General features: G+C 43.8%; 1 protein-coding gene across 3 annotated transcripts in view; it reads right to left on the bottom strand.

Moving 5' to 3' along the window:
* The window catches only part of PDE1C (phosphodiesterase 1C), a 268752-nt gene extending 267838 nt beyond the window's left edge, over nt 1-914 (bottom strand). The window contains exon 1 of one of the 3 annotated variants that reach the window (XR_014001154.1): nt 537-890. Coding sequence is in view for 2 of the 3 variants with exons in the window: in XM_081165148.1 (XP_081021274.1) it covers nt 537-621 (85 nt within the window). In the remaining variant the exon portion in view is untranslated. Of the gene's footprint in view, nt 1-536 lie in introns of all 3 variants that reach the window. The other 2 variants (XM_081165148.1, XM_081165147.1) reach the window with 2 other exon arrangements.
* Between the last annotated feature and the right edge of the window lie 14547 nt (nt 915-15461).

The following is a 15461-nucleotide window of genomic DNA, read 5'->3' as shown; positions in this document are numbered from 1 at the left end:
TTTCCATTTCCATTTCCACTTCATTTCTGTTTACGTGGTACAAGGGCAATTTCAGGAAAGATCTGGTTTGCTGTGCCAGTGACCATGGGTTTACAGAAGCGTGGTTACCTACTTAAAACTCACAAGTAAGGAAAAACAAAGAAACTCCACACACACACACACACACACACACACACAGCTTCTGTGCTCCTGAGCTTGTAGGAAGGAAATGCAGCAAGCAAGTTGACAATATGTAATCCCAAAAAAACAGGCTTTCCTGAGATAAGGGCTGCCAACGAAACAAAAGTTCGGCATACCTCTTGCCAAAAGCAATGCCAAAAACATTACAAAAGCGCGATGGTTCAGGGCAAGGCACCTTTCCTGAATAAAAGGAAGTCAACAAAGCGGCAGGAGGGACAGAGCAAAGCAAAAGTTACAGGAGGGTAGCAGCATCTTCCAAGAGGCATCTTGGACAAGCCCCCTCATCCCCCCCCCGTTTCCTACTTGAGACAAAAAGATAAGAGAAGAAGAAGAAACACCCACACAAAGGGGCTCACCAATTGTGAAGCTATAGCCATCAATGCTGAAGGTGGCACTCCGGCATTTTTTAAATCCTTCTTTTCTGTTGCTTGCCTCTGTCATGATGATCTTGCTGGTGAGTGTTCTAGGCAGCAAGAACAGCAACAGCAGCAGCAGCAGCAATTCTCCCCTTGTGGGATGAGAGCTTTTCTAAGCAGGCAATTAGTTGCCCTTGAATCTCTCCCTTCGGCAGCACTCACCACCGACTTCACACATCTCTGAATGCTGGATCCAAGAGAGAGAGAGACATGCCCAGCAGTAATTCTCCACCCCCTAAGAATGTCACAGCAGCATGTTACTGACATACCTACTCAAGAGGTTTTAACCACTAGTTAGAGACGCTGGGATCTGAAATCCAGCAGCAATTAGTGTAACACCGCTGAGCCAAACAAATCAACTGTGCATGTCGCAGAAATGTGGAGGAGCTCTAGGCACAACAGTATGGAACATTCAGCGCTGCTGGGATAGAAGCAGATTGTGGGAATCAGAGCCTCTATAAGCCTCACCCCAAGGGATCTTTGAAGATTTGCAGCCTAATCGGCTCCTGACTGTACCTTGGCAAGGAGTTTCTAGACCCCCCCTTGGACCCAAAGTGGTATAAACAAGTTCTCTTCACTTGCCTAAAGGTCTCCATATGAAGTTTCTGAATGTATGTGTTAAAGGAAAGTAGTTAAAAATGGTAACTTCCCTCCCCACCCCACTGTTGCCATGTGCCCAAGCCTGTGATTTTTTGGGGCCACAGGATCTTCGTGACATGGTAAGCAGATCCAGACAGTGAGAAGGCTCCTTTATTTCCATCCTAGGCATGCCTTTCCCTATCTTCAATTCAAATCCTTAAAAGGTCTAAGAGTGTCGGGACCATAGCCGTCAACTTTCAGATTTGAAAATAAGGGATTGCAGCCTCAAAATTAAGGGATCAGCAGCCTCACCTGTCCTGGGGACAGTCTACAGGATATCTAACAATCTGGGATAGCAGTGGGAAGCAGTGGGGAAAAGGGAAGGTTGACAGCTATGGTCAGGACCTGCAGTCCAGATACAGAAACTATGGTGCTGACACAGGAGCTGACCTCCTTAGGACCAGAGCACCCCCACTGAACCAGAGACACACACCCCAGGACTGTTTGGCATACATTCATAGAGGGATAGAGTACTAGGTTCCAGGAGGAGTGGGACATGAGAAGGGGTCTGGATGCGAAGGTCTAAAATGCTTCAGCCTTGACCCAGACATTACTGGAGGAAGTGTCATATTAGGAGCTCTCCTTGGTGCTGTAATGACTGGCCTGCCTTGCTGCACTGACCCCATTATGACCCGGGGGACCAGAACAGAAGACCTCATGTTCTGAATTTAACCTTAGTCACCCTTAACCACTCCTTCACAAGGGAAAGAGCTGTGAAATATGATTACAACCCCAAAGATTGCCCTGGTTTCATCACCCAAGATACCTGCTAGGCTTTTGAGCCATCCCAATTAATATGAGTATCCTGCCCAGCCCATTTCATGAGGAGGTAACTTGCCCTTACTCAGTGACCTTTTCATCCTACACTCTTTAGTAGGGTGGTTCTCCTTCATGTTCACATTGCCCACTTCAGCTATAGAAAAAATCTGCCCTCCACATCCAAATCTTGCCTTTGGGTTTCTTGTGAGAGTTTATTGAGGTCTTGCACATAGGAGATTGCTAAGAGACAATTCGGGGGGGGAGAAAGGACTGCATAATGGGACAGTAGGGAATGATTTGGGCCACGCAAATGTTGCAGGGTCTCCCCAAATAAGGGTTTTTGAAGCACCTTGAGTTGAGCTTGCAAGGAAGGCAATAGTGACAACCCAGCCAAGAGTTACGGTACAATTTTCTGCACCCGCTACAGCTTCTAAACGTGTTACCCACAATTCTCCATCTTAAATTATAAGGGCAGCCTGGCACCTTATAGAAAAAAACCTTTCTCTATAAATAAAGCACCATCTGAGCCTTGTCATTAAACACGTGCCCCTCAATTCACCCATCTGTAAACCTGCAGTAACTTCAGCACAGTGGGTGTTCTACAACATTAAGCATCTTTTGAAAGATGCAAAGAATGAGGCTGTTTTAAAGTGCTGCTCTTGCTATCCTTCTCTGGTTGTTGTTTTTCCCCCCAAGTGGTTTTCTAGGTCACCTAAACAGTGAATTTACCACTTCATAAAAAAGAAGCCATGAAACAAACTCTCCTCAGAATATGCAAAGTACAGAATAGTCTAAACTTGATTTCATGCTGGTTGCATTTACCGTATTTTTCGCTCTATAAGACGCACCAGACCACAAGACGCACCTAGTTTTTGAAGGAGGAAAACAAGAAAAAAAATATTCTGAATCTCAGAAGCCAGAATAACAAGAGGGATCGCTGTGCAGCGAAAGCAGCAATCCCTCTTGCTGTTCTGGCTTCTGCGATAGCAGTGCAGCCTGCATTCGCTCCATAAGACGCACACACATTTCCCCTTACTTTTTAGGAGAGAAAAAGTGAGTCTTATAGAGCAAAAAATACAGTAGTTATTTTCTGCTGAATCCGAACAACGTTTCTCCCTTCCCCTAGCAGGCTCAGGTCCCGCAGCTCCAAAACAAATTCACTTTCCTTATCTCAGTGGTTTTTCTCAGGACACATTCTTTAAACTGTGCTCTTCAATCTTAGGTAATTTCACTCCTAAATGCCCCATGGCTGCCCTTTAGCATCACACAATGCTTCATGTGGACTGTTCACTAAACATGTTTGGATCCTTTGAGATGCAAGACAATGTAGCAGTTTAATAAATGCAAGGTGTAATCATGTTGCCTATCAACAGTGCACTAAATTCATGCAGAAATTTAATTGCCCAAGATGAAGGAGGGCTGTTTTAATTGAATTTACAGAGGGAGGAGGATGCGTTATAGCAAAAGAGTTAATGCTGAAAGAAGAGGCCTACTGGATCAGATCAAAAATCTATGTTGATCAGCATGCTGTTTCCTGCAGTGGCCAAACAGGGAAGTCCAGGAGGACACAAGCACAATAGTGCTCCCCTAGGGAGACACTAAGGTCCAATTGTTGGTGGGATCGATTCCTGGGCGTGAAAGAGAAACACCCAGGACCGTGTGTGTGTGACCTTCTTGGTGAGAGACAAGAGTTGCTGGGGAATGGTGACCTGGTGAGATCATGGACAACATTCATAAGCACATAACACAGGAGGCATGGCAGGTGGTAGCATGATCTGTGTGCTGGATGGGGGCTTTTTCTTCAAGGTTCTGAGATTTGAGAATGCATGTGTCAGAGTCAGGATGCATCTGGGTATTGGAAGCAGGGGAAGATATGTACTACCAGACTTAGAAGGCATCTGAAGGTAGCCCTGTTTAGGGAAGCTTTTAATGTTTAATAGATTATTGTATTTTAATATTCTGTTGGAAGCCGCCCAGAGTGGCTGGGGAAACACAACCAAATGGGCGGGGTATAAATAAATTGTTGTTGTTGTTGTTGTTATGTATAAGTGGTCACCAGTAGGGGACAGTTTGGTGTTCTGGAGAGGGAGGGTCAAAGGACTGAAAGATCTACCAGCCCATTTTCTGAAACCTTAAAGCAAATGCATTCCATTCACACCCCTAATTTAGATGTAGAGGCCATTTAATTAGCGGTGCTAATGAAGTTTGAGTGGGGAGGGAGGGAGACTCAAAATGCAAACATCACCCACTCGGAAATAGGTGTTACATTTCAAGTACAGTGGTACCTCGGGTTAAGTACTTAATTCGTTCCAGAGGTCAGTTCTCAACCTGAAACTGTTCTTAACCTGAAGCACCACTTTAGCTAATGGGGCCTCCTGCTGCTGCCACGCCGCTGGAGCATGATTTCTGTTCTCATCCTGAAGCAAAATCCTTAACCTGAGGTACTATTTCTGGGTTAGCGGAGTCTGTAACCTGAAGTGTCTGTAACCTGAAGCGTATGTAACCCGAGGTACCACTGTAAAGCCAACACTGACTTGACCCTAGACCCATCTCAAAATGAGGTGTATTGGAACCTTCCATTGGCCCTCCCACAATATTGGAACTATCAGTGGCTCACTGTGGCTAGTTTGCAAATCATTTTGAGGATGAAATCACTTGTATCCATCGTGATTTAGGTTCCGCAGTTATAGCCAGTGAATCCGTGGAGATGTCTAGAATGCTGTCTGGTGTGATATTGACAGATTAATTGCATTTTATGTGGCTTGAGGATGTGGGCAAGGTCCTAGGTTGGGTTAATGGGCCCACTTGCGTGCTGGGTCCTTGGCCTTCATTGCTTTCAAAATCTATCAGGGAAGGAAGAGCTTGGTTGGACCAAAGAGGTTATAAATGCCTTGTTGTGAAAGGGAATGGCCCTGTGTTGCCTTACACTGGCTGTGGTGAGGCTTCTCCAGAAGAAACCTTCCATGGGCACTGAAGATTTGAATAACTACAGAGCAGTAGCAAATGCCCTATTCCTGAGAAAGTTTCCAGAATCAGACCCAGGTTCTCTTCTCTTGGATGAAACCAATTTTCCAGGCCTATTTTAATCAGAGTTTGAGCCCAGTATTGGCACTGAGACCATTCTGACCAACTATCTGGATGACCTAGATGACCATGAGAGAGACACAGTGTTTGCTACCATCCTCCTGTGATGTCTGTTCAGATTGGCAATAGAGATACCAGTTTTACAATTCTGATTCTAACTGGTCAGTTGGTCCCAATCAGAACAGGAAGCTTGGGGACATTCTGCATGACTAGAAGGCATTTACCATTTATGCATCATGAAGCAAGTTCACACCATCAATTTTAGCTAGTAAACGTTACCTCAAAGTGACTGGTGGCAACCATGTTATTTTTCCATGAAACGCTAACAGTACAGTGGTACCTCGGGTTAAGTACTTAATTTGTTCTGGAGGTCCGTGCTTAACCTGAAACTGTTCTTAACCTGAAGCACCACTTTAGCTAATGGGGCCTCCTGCTGTGCTGTGCCACCGGAGCACGATTTCTGTTCTCATCCTGAAGCAAAGTTCTTAACCTGAAGCACTATTTCTGGGTTAGCAGAGTCTGCAACCTGAAGCGTATGTAACCTGAAGCGTATGTAACCCAAGGTACCACTGTATACCTAATGTGGTTTTGTCTGTGTGTGTGTGTGTGTGTGACAGAGAGAGAGAGAGAGAGAGAGAGAGAGAGAGAGAGAGAGAGAGAGAGAGAGAGAGAGATTTAGAATCCATAACCAGGGTGATTTATCGAGGGATTACATTTCCCTATAAAATTAATCCTGTAAACTTCTGGAATCAAAGCTCATGCCTCAAGCTCTCCAAAATGTCCTCAGACATGAATAGACCTTAAACCGGGGAAGAGCTCCTCAGGAAAGATGAACTGAAATCCCTGTAATTATGCTATGATAAATTTTAGCTAGCTAATGTGATCACCCTTTTCAGATTGGTTATGGCAACTGTGAGATCTGTGCCTGAGAGATTCTGAGAGTCTTTCCCCTCCCCTAGAAACACACCATCTGGATGTTAGGATGACTTCATCAGGAAAATACATTCTACTTCAATGGTATTTGGTTTTACACAGAATAGCCGGAAGGCAGTACAATTTTTTTTTCTAATGCTCAGCTGTTTTAAGTTTGCTTTCCTGTTACTTACTCCAAAGCTGACCATTTTCCTCCATGCCAAATGCTAATGAAGCATTCCACAGAGCCCACAGAAGTGCCTGTTGCTTCTGTCACTTCAGATTTTTCACTTGGTGCAGTCACCCATTTAATTCATAACGGCATTAGATGAGAGTCGGGGGGAAATATGGCAAATGGGAAGGAGAGATTAAAATTAATGATGGGATGGATTCCAACCAAAGCATTTCATTCCGTTCCATATCTGACTTGTCAGCCACATCATTGTCATATTTAAGAACCCAGTAATTCACAATGGACTGAAATCAGCCGAGAGCTAAGTCAATTATCCCTATTATGCCAGATGAATACAGGCACTCCTCTGGTGCCAGCTCTGAAAATTATTGTTGGACTTGGACAGGGAAGATACAGGCCTTAACTCAACACAGTAGGTCCTCCTTGGGCAAGAACCAAGTACCCGTTTTCCATTAGGCTACATTCAACGTCACGCTTGCTTTGCCCACTGGGTAAGAAAAAGTGAGTAGTTGCCAGTGTTCCCTTTCACTGAGTAACGAAGGGAAGGCACTTGCTTTGAAAAGGACAATCTACAAATTTATGTACAAGAGCCAATGCTTGTGGTATATTCAGATAATTTTAGACTCTGGGTTTAATGGCCTGTGAGGGGAGAGTGCTTGTCATAATGGCCCTGGGAGTGACCCCCTGGACGATTAAGTCCAGTCAAAGGCGACTATGGAGTTGCGGCACTCATCTTGCTTTCAGGCCAAGGGAGCCAGCGTTTGTCCACAGACTGGTCATGTGGCCAGCAGGACTAAACTGCTTCTGGTGCAATGGAACACTGTGATGGAAACCAGAGCGCACAGAAATACCGTTTACCTTCCCACCGCAGTGGTACCTATATATCTACTTGCACTGGCATGCTTTCAAACTGCTAGGTTGGCAGGAGCTAGGATCAAGCATCGAGAGCTCACCCCGTCGCGTGGATTCGAACAGCCAACCTTCTGATCGGCAAGCCCAAGAGGCTCAGTGGTTTAGACCACAGTGCCATCTGCATCCCTGGCTAGGTAGGCCCTGTGAGGAGGCTGCCTTTAGATGATAATATCTATCACTTCAATTACTTCAAAATATGGCATGCCAACCCTGGTGAATTTGGGGGACCCTCGTGCACATTGTGCCAAGTGGGGGCGCTGGCAGACCCTGAGTATACGTCTGAATGGCCTGGAGCCAGCATGGTGTAGTGGTTAAGAGTGGTGGACTCGTAATCTGGTGAACCGGGTTCGCGTCTCCGCTCCTCCACATGCAGCTGCTGGGTGACCTTGGGCCAGTCACACTTATTTGAAGTCTCTCAGCCCCACTCACCTCACAGAGTGTTTGTTGTGGGGGAGGAAGGGAAAGGAGATTGTTAGCCGCTTTGAGACTCCTGAAGGGGAGGGAAAGGCAGGATATCAAGTCCAAACTCTTCTTCTTCTTCTGGGTTGTTCTACAGAGCAGAGGGCCTGAGTGGTAAACATAAAAAGTTGCCATACATATATGTCTATGTTTACTCAGACTGGAAATTGCTCTCTGGGATCTGGGAATCTTTGACATTGCCTCCTACTTGATCTGTTTAGTTGTGCTTCCCTTCTGCACAACAAAACGTGTGTTCTACCAATGAGAATACATTCCCTTCTTCAACTCAAATCCCACAAATGCAGATTTACTGTATTTTTCTGTGTATAAGATACCCCCATGTATAAGACACCCCCTCCTTTTGGGGACCACATATTTAGAAAATGGGCATATGCACTATCCCCCAGATTTTTAACATTATTTTAAAGTTAAAAAAACCCCTAGTCTTATACACGGAAAAGTACGGTGATTGTTTTCCTGCTACCTGACAGAGCTAACCAATTGCCATGGATACAAGAATCCTAATCTCTCTTCAAAGCTTCAGAGACTGGGTTTTATTACAGATCAGAGGCCCTCCCAGTTAGATCACAATTTGCAGGTGTCCATGTTTCAATGACTAGGGGAGCAGCCTTCTCTGCTGTGGCTCCCATCCCCTCAGAGATTTGATTTACTCACAGTAATCTGCTTTCACTGCTTATTGAAAACTTATGTACAGTGGTACCTCGGGTTAAGGACTTAATTCGTTCCGGAGGTCCATTCTTAACCTGAAACTGTTCTTAACCTGAAGCACCACTTTAGCTAATGGGGCCTCCTGCTGCCACTGCACTGCTGCTGCACGATTTCTGTTCTCATCCTGAAGCAAAGTTCTTAACCCGAGGTACTATTTCTGGGTTAGCAGAGTCTGTAACCTGAAGCATCTGTAACCTGAAGCGGGTGTAACCCGAGGTACCACTGTACTTACTTAGGTCTTCAGGACCCATACGTAGGTCTTTACTAAGTGGTGGATACTGTTGTATTTATGGCTGTGAACCACCTTAATGTTTCCAGATCATTGACTTTCATATATATATTCATATATGAATATATATTCATATATATATTGCTTTCATTAAGTAAGAAATAAATTATTGGCAGCTTTCAGATATGCTTGCGTCAAGCCAAATTCATTTCCTCGCAAAAGCCTTTTGGACATTTCCAAATTCTTAGGAACTGAATTGCTATTGGTAGATCAACAAGATTTTAAGTGTTGCCATTCTACTTCAAGGAGTACTCAGTGTGACTCAGAAGCACCAGAAGCAAAACACGTGCTCTCTTGAAATCTAATGGGAAATCTCTTGAGCTGAAAGAGAAAAATAATATTTTCTGTTGCAGACACAGAAATGTGCAGGCAAGGTGCTCCTTTATTTTCTAAAGGGGGAGATACAGAAGAGTGGCTAGAGAAGTATTCTAATATATACTTGATTTACAAAGAACGATCCCTTATAGCTTTATCCCACCTTCATTGTGACTGAGCTGAAACTTGCATTAGTGAAAGGGGAAATAAAATGAGAGGCATGTCTCACATTCACTGCAAAAAGTCATGGTTTCCTCTATTCAGAATCATCACTGTATATCTTACCTTTAAGGATACAAATCCTTTTGAGGCAACTTGCGAGAGTGTAAGCTGAAACTCAACAAAACCATAGTCAGAGCCTGCAAAACATTGTCACATGGTCTACAGGCAAGTTTGAAATGACTCCCACACAATGTTATGTTATGTTTTGCCACACACACACAGGACCCTATTTCAGTTCTCTGAATCAGTACAAAGCGAGTTAAATGTTTTTGTATATCCATTCTGAACTGATGGGGACCACACTGAACAGACTTCTTAGCAATCATCTGCTAACCCATCTTTAAAAATAATAATTAAAAAATGGCCACGGTCTATCAAACATATATCTTCTGCCTATGTGGAACCAGTGGGTATTGCATGAGGGTTTCCTTATTGGATTCTCCCAATCTCAGCCCTTCCTGATTTCCTTTATTACATCAAATAAGAAACAGAGTGTTACACACTCCAGGTGTTTTTGTTACATGTTAGTAATTTTTTTTTTTCTGACAAGTAATAGAATACCTTGCCCTCCCTCTTGGAACTCTGAGTCTTTATCGCTCCTTCCTTCACTTCCTGCCGCTAAACTTTTTTTGTGTTCTTGGGATTTCACCACAACAAAAATTCTGATGAGATCAACAGAATATCTATCAAAAGGATCTCATGAGTTGCATCAAACCCCTTTGTTTATCCCCCCATAAAATACTCACATTGGAAAGCAAGATGCTCCCTTAATTTCCAAAGAAACAAAAATCTTAGTAAATTTGTTCATTATATTGTAAACTGCCCTGTGATCCTTGGATGAAGAAACGTATAGAAATATAATAATAATAATAATAATAATAATAATAATAATAATAATATTAATAATAATAATAATAATAATAATAATACCACCACCAACAAACCCAAGGATGGAGCCAAAAGCTTTACCAACCAAGCCTGGAAGTAGATTAGCAATGAATGTGACTTGTAGACAGCCTGTGTGCTATCCAGGCTAGATGATCATTTTACTGCCTATGGGACTCTGCTTCACTTTAAAATCAAATTTCGTTGTCCCTGAGAGGGGGCAATGACAATAAAGATATTATTATTATTATTATTATTATTATTATTATTATTATTATTATTATACCTGCTTGAAGAGAGGAAATAATAATCAAGCTCGGTCTACCCTTTTTATCAGGTTCCAGAGCTATGAAATGCACTAGCCAGGACAGCCTCTGTTCCTGAACAAACAAAAAGGCCCTTTTGACCATTCCAACTGTTCAGAAATGCAACACTTAATTCTAATCAAGGGAGTACCGTATTTTTCCATGTATAAGACTAGGTGGTTGGTTTTTTTACCAAAAAAATAGGTTTGAAATTGGGACTCGTCTTATACACGGGTAGTGCTGAGGGGTGTGGGTGGGTCAATTTGGTGTGAATCAGCCATGTCCATTTTCATGGAGGTAAAATTTGTGTGTGTACCATTTGTGTCAGGGAACTGCCATCGGAGCCAAGAGTGGAGGTAAGGCTCCCCGACGATGTGGGAGAAGGGATCAGCAGAGGGAGAGAGAACACTTCCCTTGGGGAAGGAAATCAGCTTGACACCTGGGAGGAAGGGGAGCAGGGAAGGACTTCGGAGAGAGGGCTCCAGGACTCTTCCACAGAGACCAGCAGAGAGAGTCCAGGACCTCCGCTGGCCACGCCCACTCTGCGCAGAAAACTTCCGCGCAGGGAGTCTAGGCGGAGACTTGGTGTCAAGGAGTTTTTATGTTGGAAGAAGTTCAGGAAACGCCCACTGACGGATTCTGCCAGTGACTGACACAGCCACGGAGTAAAGGCTATCCAGCCAGGGAAAGGTTTAGCCAGGGAACGTTGCCTAGAGCATCAGCACCCTCCACTCACAAGCAACCCCCAATTTCCATTACAATTTGTACGCACAGAAGCTCCTCCATTGCCTTGACCTGAACAGGGCGGAGGGAGGCACCAGCAGCGGTGAGCAACTGTAGTCCCGTTCCTGTATGCGTAGTCAGTCAAACATTGACAGAGAATAAATATATCGAGAAATGGGAAAATATCAAGGGTGATGAACTTAGCAATCCACATCCAGTATTTTCTTTCCTTGCTCAGACTTCATGAGCTGTACCAATGATTCGAAAACTTTCTTTACTTCCTTCCCTAAAACCCTCCTGCTCATAATCAATGCGTAGCCACAGCGGCAGCCAAGAAACTAAAATGTTATCATATTTGTGTGACTTGCTACGAAGCCAGCCAGCCACCAAGCAGTCACTCAGTGGTTGCCCAAGCTCCTGATGTTCCTTCATTGCCAAGCCAACTCATTCATCTCCCTGAATGTTCTCAAATGATGAGAGCTAAGTGGCTGTTGTTGTTTATTTTTTTAAAAAGGAGGTTAGAAATCTGTCCAGACAGAAAAATAAAAGGGGAAAGTGTGAACAGCAAAACTCCCACCACTGCCTGACACGCCCACCCCTCCATTTAGAAATTTAGGTCACCATGTTCACATGAAATTGATAGCCACTGAGGGAAGGGAAATTTGAAGTCTTCTCACGCAGCCAAGAAGCGCATACAGCTGAAGTTTCATTTCAAAGGAGCAATATTCTGCTTTTCAGGGACCAATATATATCTGTTTCTCCTTGAAATGGGGGAGAGCTGGTACCACCGTGCTCTTAGAGGCATTTTTTAATCAAGCGGTATCTAGATCTTGCTAAAGAAAGAAATAAAAATATCAGAGGCATCTGGCTAGCCACAGCTAGGGAGAGGTCATTGTGTCTTTGTGTGTTTTATGCTGCAATCCTCTACACACTTTCCTAGGAGGAAGACCCACTGGTTGAAGAAGAAGAAGAAGAAGAAGAGGAGGAGGAGTTTGGATTTGATATCCAGCTTTATCACTACCCAAAGGAGTCTCAAAGCGGCTAACATTCTCATTTCTCTTCCTTCCCCACAACAAACACTCTGTGAGGTTAGTGGGGCTGAGAGACTTCAGAAAAGTGTGACTAGCCCAAGGTCACCCAGCAGCTGCATGTGGAGGAGCGGAGACGCGAACCCGGTTCACCAGATTACGAGTCTACTGCTCTTAACCACTACACCACACTGGCTCTCAGTGGTACTTTGGGAACTGTATTTGGGGGAGAGTGTTGAACTTTACGTTCTGAAGTGGAAGACAGATGGTCCTCTGGATGTTGCTTCATCTCTCATCATCCCTGCCCATTGGCCGTACTAGCTGGGGCTGACAGGAGCTGGAATCCAACAGCATCTCACTGGTTTCCCATCCCTGGGCCTTCAGCAAACTGAACCTCCGAGGGCTTCTCAATTGGGGCAACGATGGCAGTCAGCTACGACTGCTACTGCTGGGTTGCCAAGCCAGAGATTGATGCTCAGACTTTGTTTAGGAAACATATAAACTGCTTGCTCAAAAAAAAAAAAATTATCCAGTTGATGTTCAAGCAAACTCATTTATAAGCAAAAGGTGACTACAATGCACATGCCAATAAAAATAAACGAATAAAACAATAATTGAAAACAAAGATAAAGTGACTAAAATGTTTAAAACAAATGCAACAAAATCATTTTGCAGTAACGGAAAGGTTTTCAGCAAGCATCCGAAATGGTATAGTGTTCCAGAGCTCAGGTGCCACCACAGTAAAGGAATGGCCCCTCGCAAATGTAGAACAAGCACTGTATGGCACTCAAGAAATTAGATGAGGCAGCAATGGCTTATTCTGAGCCTCTTCCGGCCCTCATTCACTTTCCTTCAATCTGACCTCCTCCAGCACCTACCACAGGAATCTTACTGCACATATGACCAGGAGACAGGAACCAGGGACCAGGTTGAAAATTGGCTATACAGTCATACCTCTTGTTATGTTTGCTTCATGATACGTTTTTTCACGTTGCGTCCTACGGCGACCTGGAAGTACCGGAAAGGGTTACTTCCGGGTTTCACCACTTATGCATGCGCACACACGCAAAATGATGTCACGCACATGTGCAGATGCGGCAAATCGCGACCCGCAGACACGGGTTGCGTTCCTTTCAGGTTGCGAATGGGGCTCCGGAATGGATCCCATTCGCAACCAGAGGTACCACTGTAGTTTTAAATTATTTCAAATTGTAGTGTGAACATGACATTCCATTTTCTGCATTGTAAAATGCAGATACAAAATGAAGAACAAGAAAGATGGCGGGATTCATCACCCTACACTAGGATGCAAGATTAGGAGAGTCGAGTCTTTACTGTAACATTTGTTTGAATATACATATATAGGGATGGGAATGAGACAAACAAGGAAGGGGGCTGAGAGTTGATTCAGTTTGTATTTAAATGTGAACCTACCTAATTTTCACTTTTTCAAACAATAAGCAAACCAAAATGCAGCCAAAAAACACATTTTTACTTCTTCAAATTTTGCAATGCAGTTTGCTAGCCAAGTAATTTGGCCCCCAACATGCATATTAGCAAAAATTGCTTTGGGGAAATAGGTATATTAGGCAAAATTGCATGCAAAAGTGTGTACAGTCGTACCTTGCATCCCAAACACCTTGCAAGTTGAACATTTTAGCTCCCGAACGCTGCAAACCTAGAAGTGAGTGTTCCAGTTTGCAAACGTTATTTGGAATCCGAATGTCCAACGTGGTTTCTGCGAGTTCCAATTGGCTGCACATACTTCCTGCAGCCAATTGGAAGCCGCACCTTGATTTCCGAATGTTTTGGAAGTCAAACAGACTTCCGGAACAGATTCTGTTCGACTTCCGAAGTACGACTGTATTGGAAGAAAGTCACACTAAAATACTGATGGATTTTTTTAGGCCCTTCCAAGGGGAAGGGATCACAAACTGATGTTGTGAGAAACAGAAAATGGAGAGAAATCAAAATTGACACATTCACCAATCCCCAAGAAGAACCTTCCAGTGGTACCTCGGGTTAAGTACTTAATTCATTCCGGAGGTCCGTACTTAACCTGAAACTGTTCTTAACCTGAAGCACCACTTTAGTTAATGGGGCCTCCTGCTGCCGCCGCACCGCCAGAGCACGATTTCTGTTCTTATCCTGAAGCAAAGTTCTTAACCTGAAGCACTATTTCTGGGTTAGCGGAGTCTGTAACCTGAAGCGTATGTAACCCGAGGTACCACTGTAGTAATTTCAACATGAATGCTATTGGAGTAGGGCTCCTCGCCTGCACCTGACTACACCATAACTCCAGAGATTTAGCTTCCTGCTGTATATCTCTGTTATCGTCGTCAGAATTTTGCAGAATTTTGCAACGTGAACCAAACATGCAAGAGTCCCTGACAGCAAGACCCGAACTGTTGCAGCTTCTTGCTATACTTCTCTAGTGCAAAGGTGTCCAAAATATGTCCATTTCTCCCCATAGCTTCAGCATATTTTTAAAGAACACCCAATGAGGCTGGTCCACAATAAGAAAACTGCACCCTATTTCTCTGCCTAAAAATCCATTTTCTTTCAGGTATCTTTTGTGCAATGTTCTATTGCACTTTCTGGGGTGGTGGTGGAATGGGGAGGGAACAAAATCATGGCTTTATCTTGACATGTGAAGCTGTTGTGATTTACTAAACCTCTGTTACTGTAACCATTTATGGCCAAATATTCTGCAGACTGCTTACTTCCCGCAACATCCTCCTCTGTCTCCACCACTCTCTTCAGCCCATAGCGAGAGAAAGAGATGCAAAGAGAGCCCTTAGGTAAGCACCACTTTGAGAGACCCCTGCAACGCTCAGCACAATATCAAGCATTAGAAGGCACTTGTACAATCCAACAATCGCTGTTATACAATGGCCTTGGAATAGTGTACTGGAGATGTGAATAAAAAGAAACCGTAGAATGCAGAACACTAAAAGGTTCAAGGCAGAAACAAAATACATTTTCTCGCACAACCTGGGCAATCAGCCCTATATTGTCTGAAAAAGCCTCTTCTAGATTTATTTTTGTGTGGGTGTCTCAAAACACCTTACACAGAAGAAGCAATTTTTACGGGAAGGGGAGAAAAAGAAGGATACAGACAGATTAGTTAGGAGCTATCTTCCCAGATTTATCCGTCAACCAGCACTAAAAGAACCAATCCAATATGTGGGTGGTGTTTCGTAAGCCACCTTGAGGACTTTTTCAGTGAAAAGGCATTTTTTAAAAACTTAAATAAATAAATATTAGCCAATTTGATTTTTATTTGCACTCAGCCCTCGGGAGAGCAAGGCAGCCTGCCAACACCACCAAGGCAAAGACAGACTGAACTCTCCGCCTCCACTTTACCCCCAAAGTCTTCCATGCTGAGATGGGATAACCATTTTTCATCAC

The sequence above is a fragment of the Podarcis bocagei genome, assembly GCF_964188305.1.
Source record: "Podarcis bocagei genome assembly, chromosome: 12".
NCBI lineage: Eukaryota > Metazoa > Chordata > Lepidosauria > Squamata > Lacertidae > Podarcis > Podarcis bocagei.
Note: the sequence above shows the minus strand (reverse complement) of the source record. Positions and strands in the feature narration are given on the sequence as shown.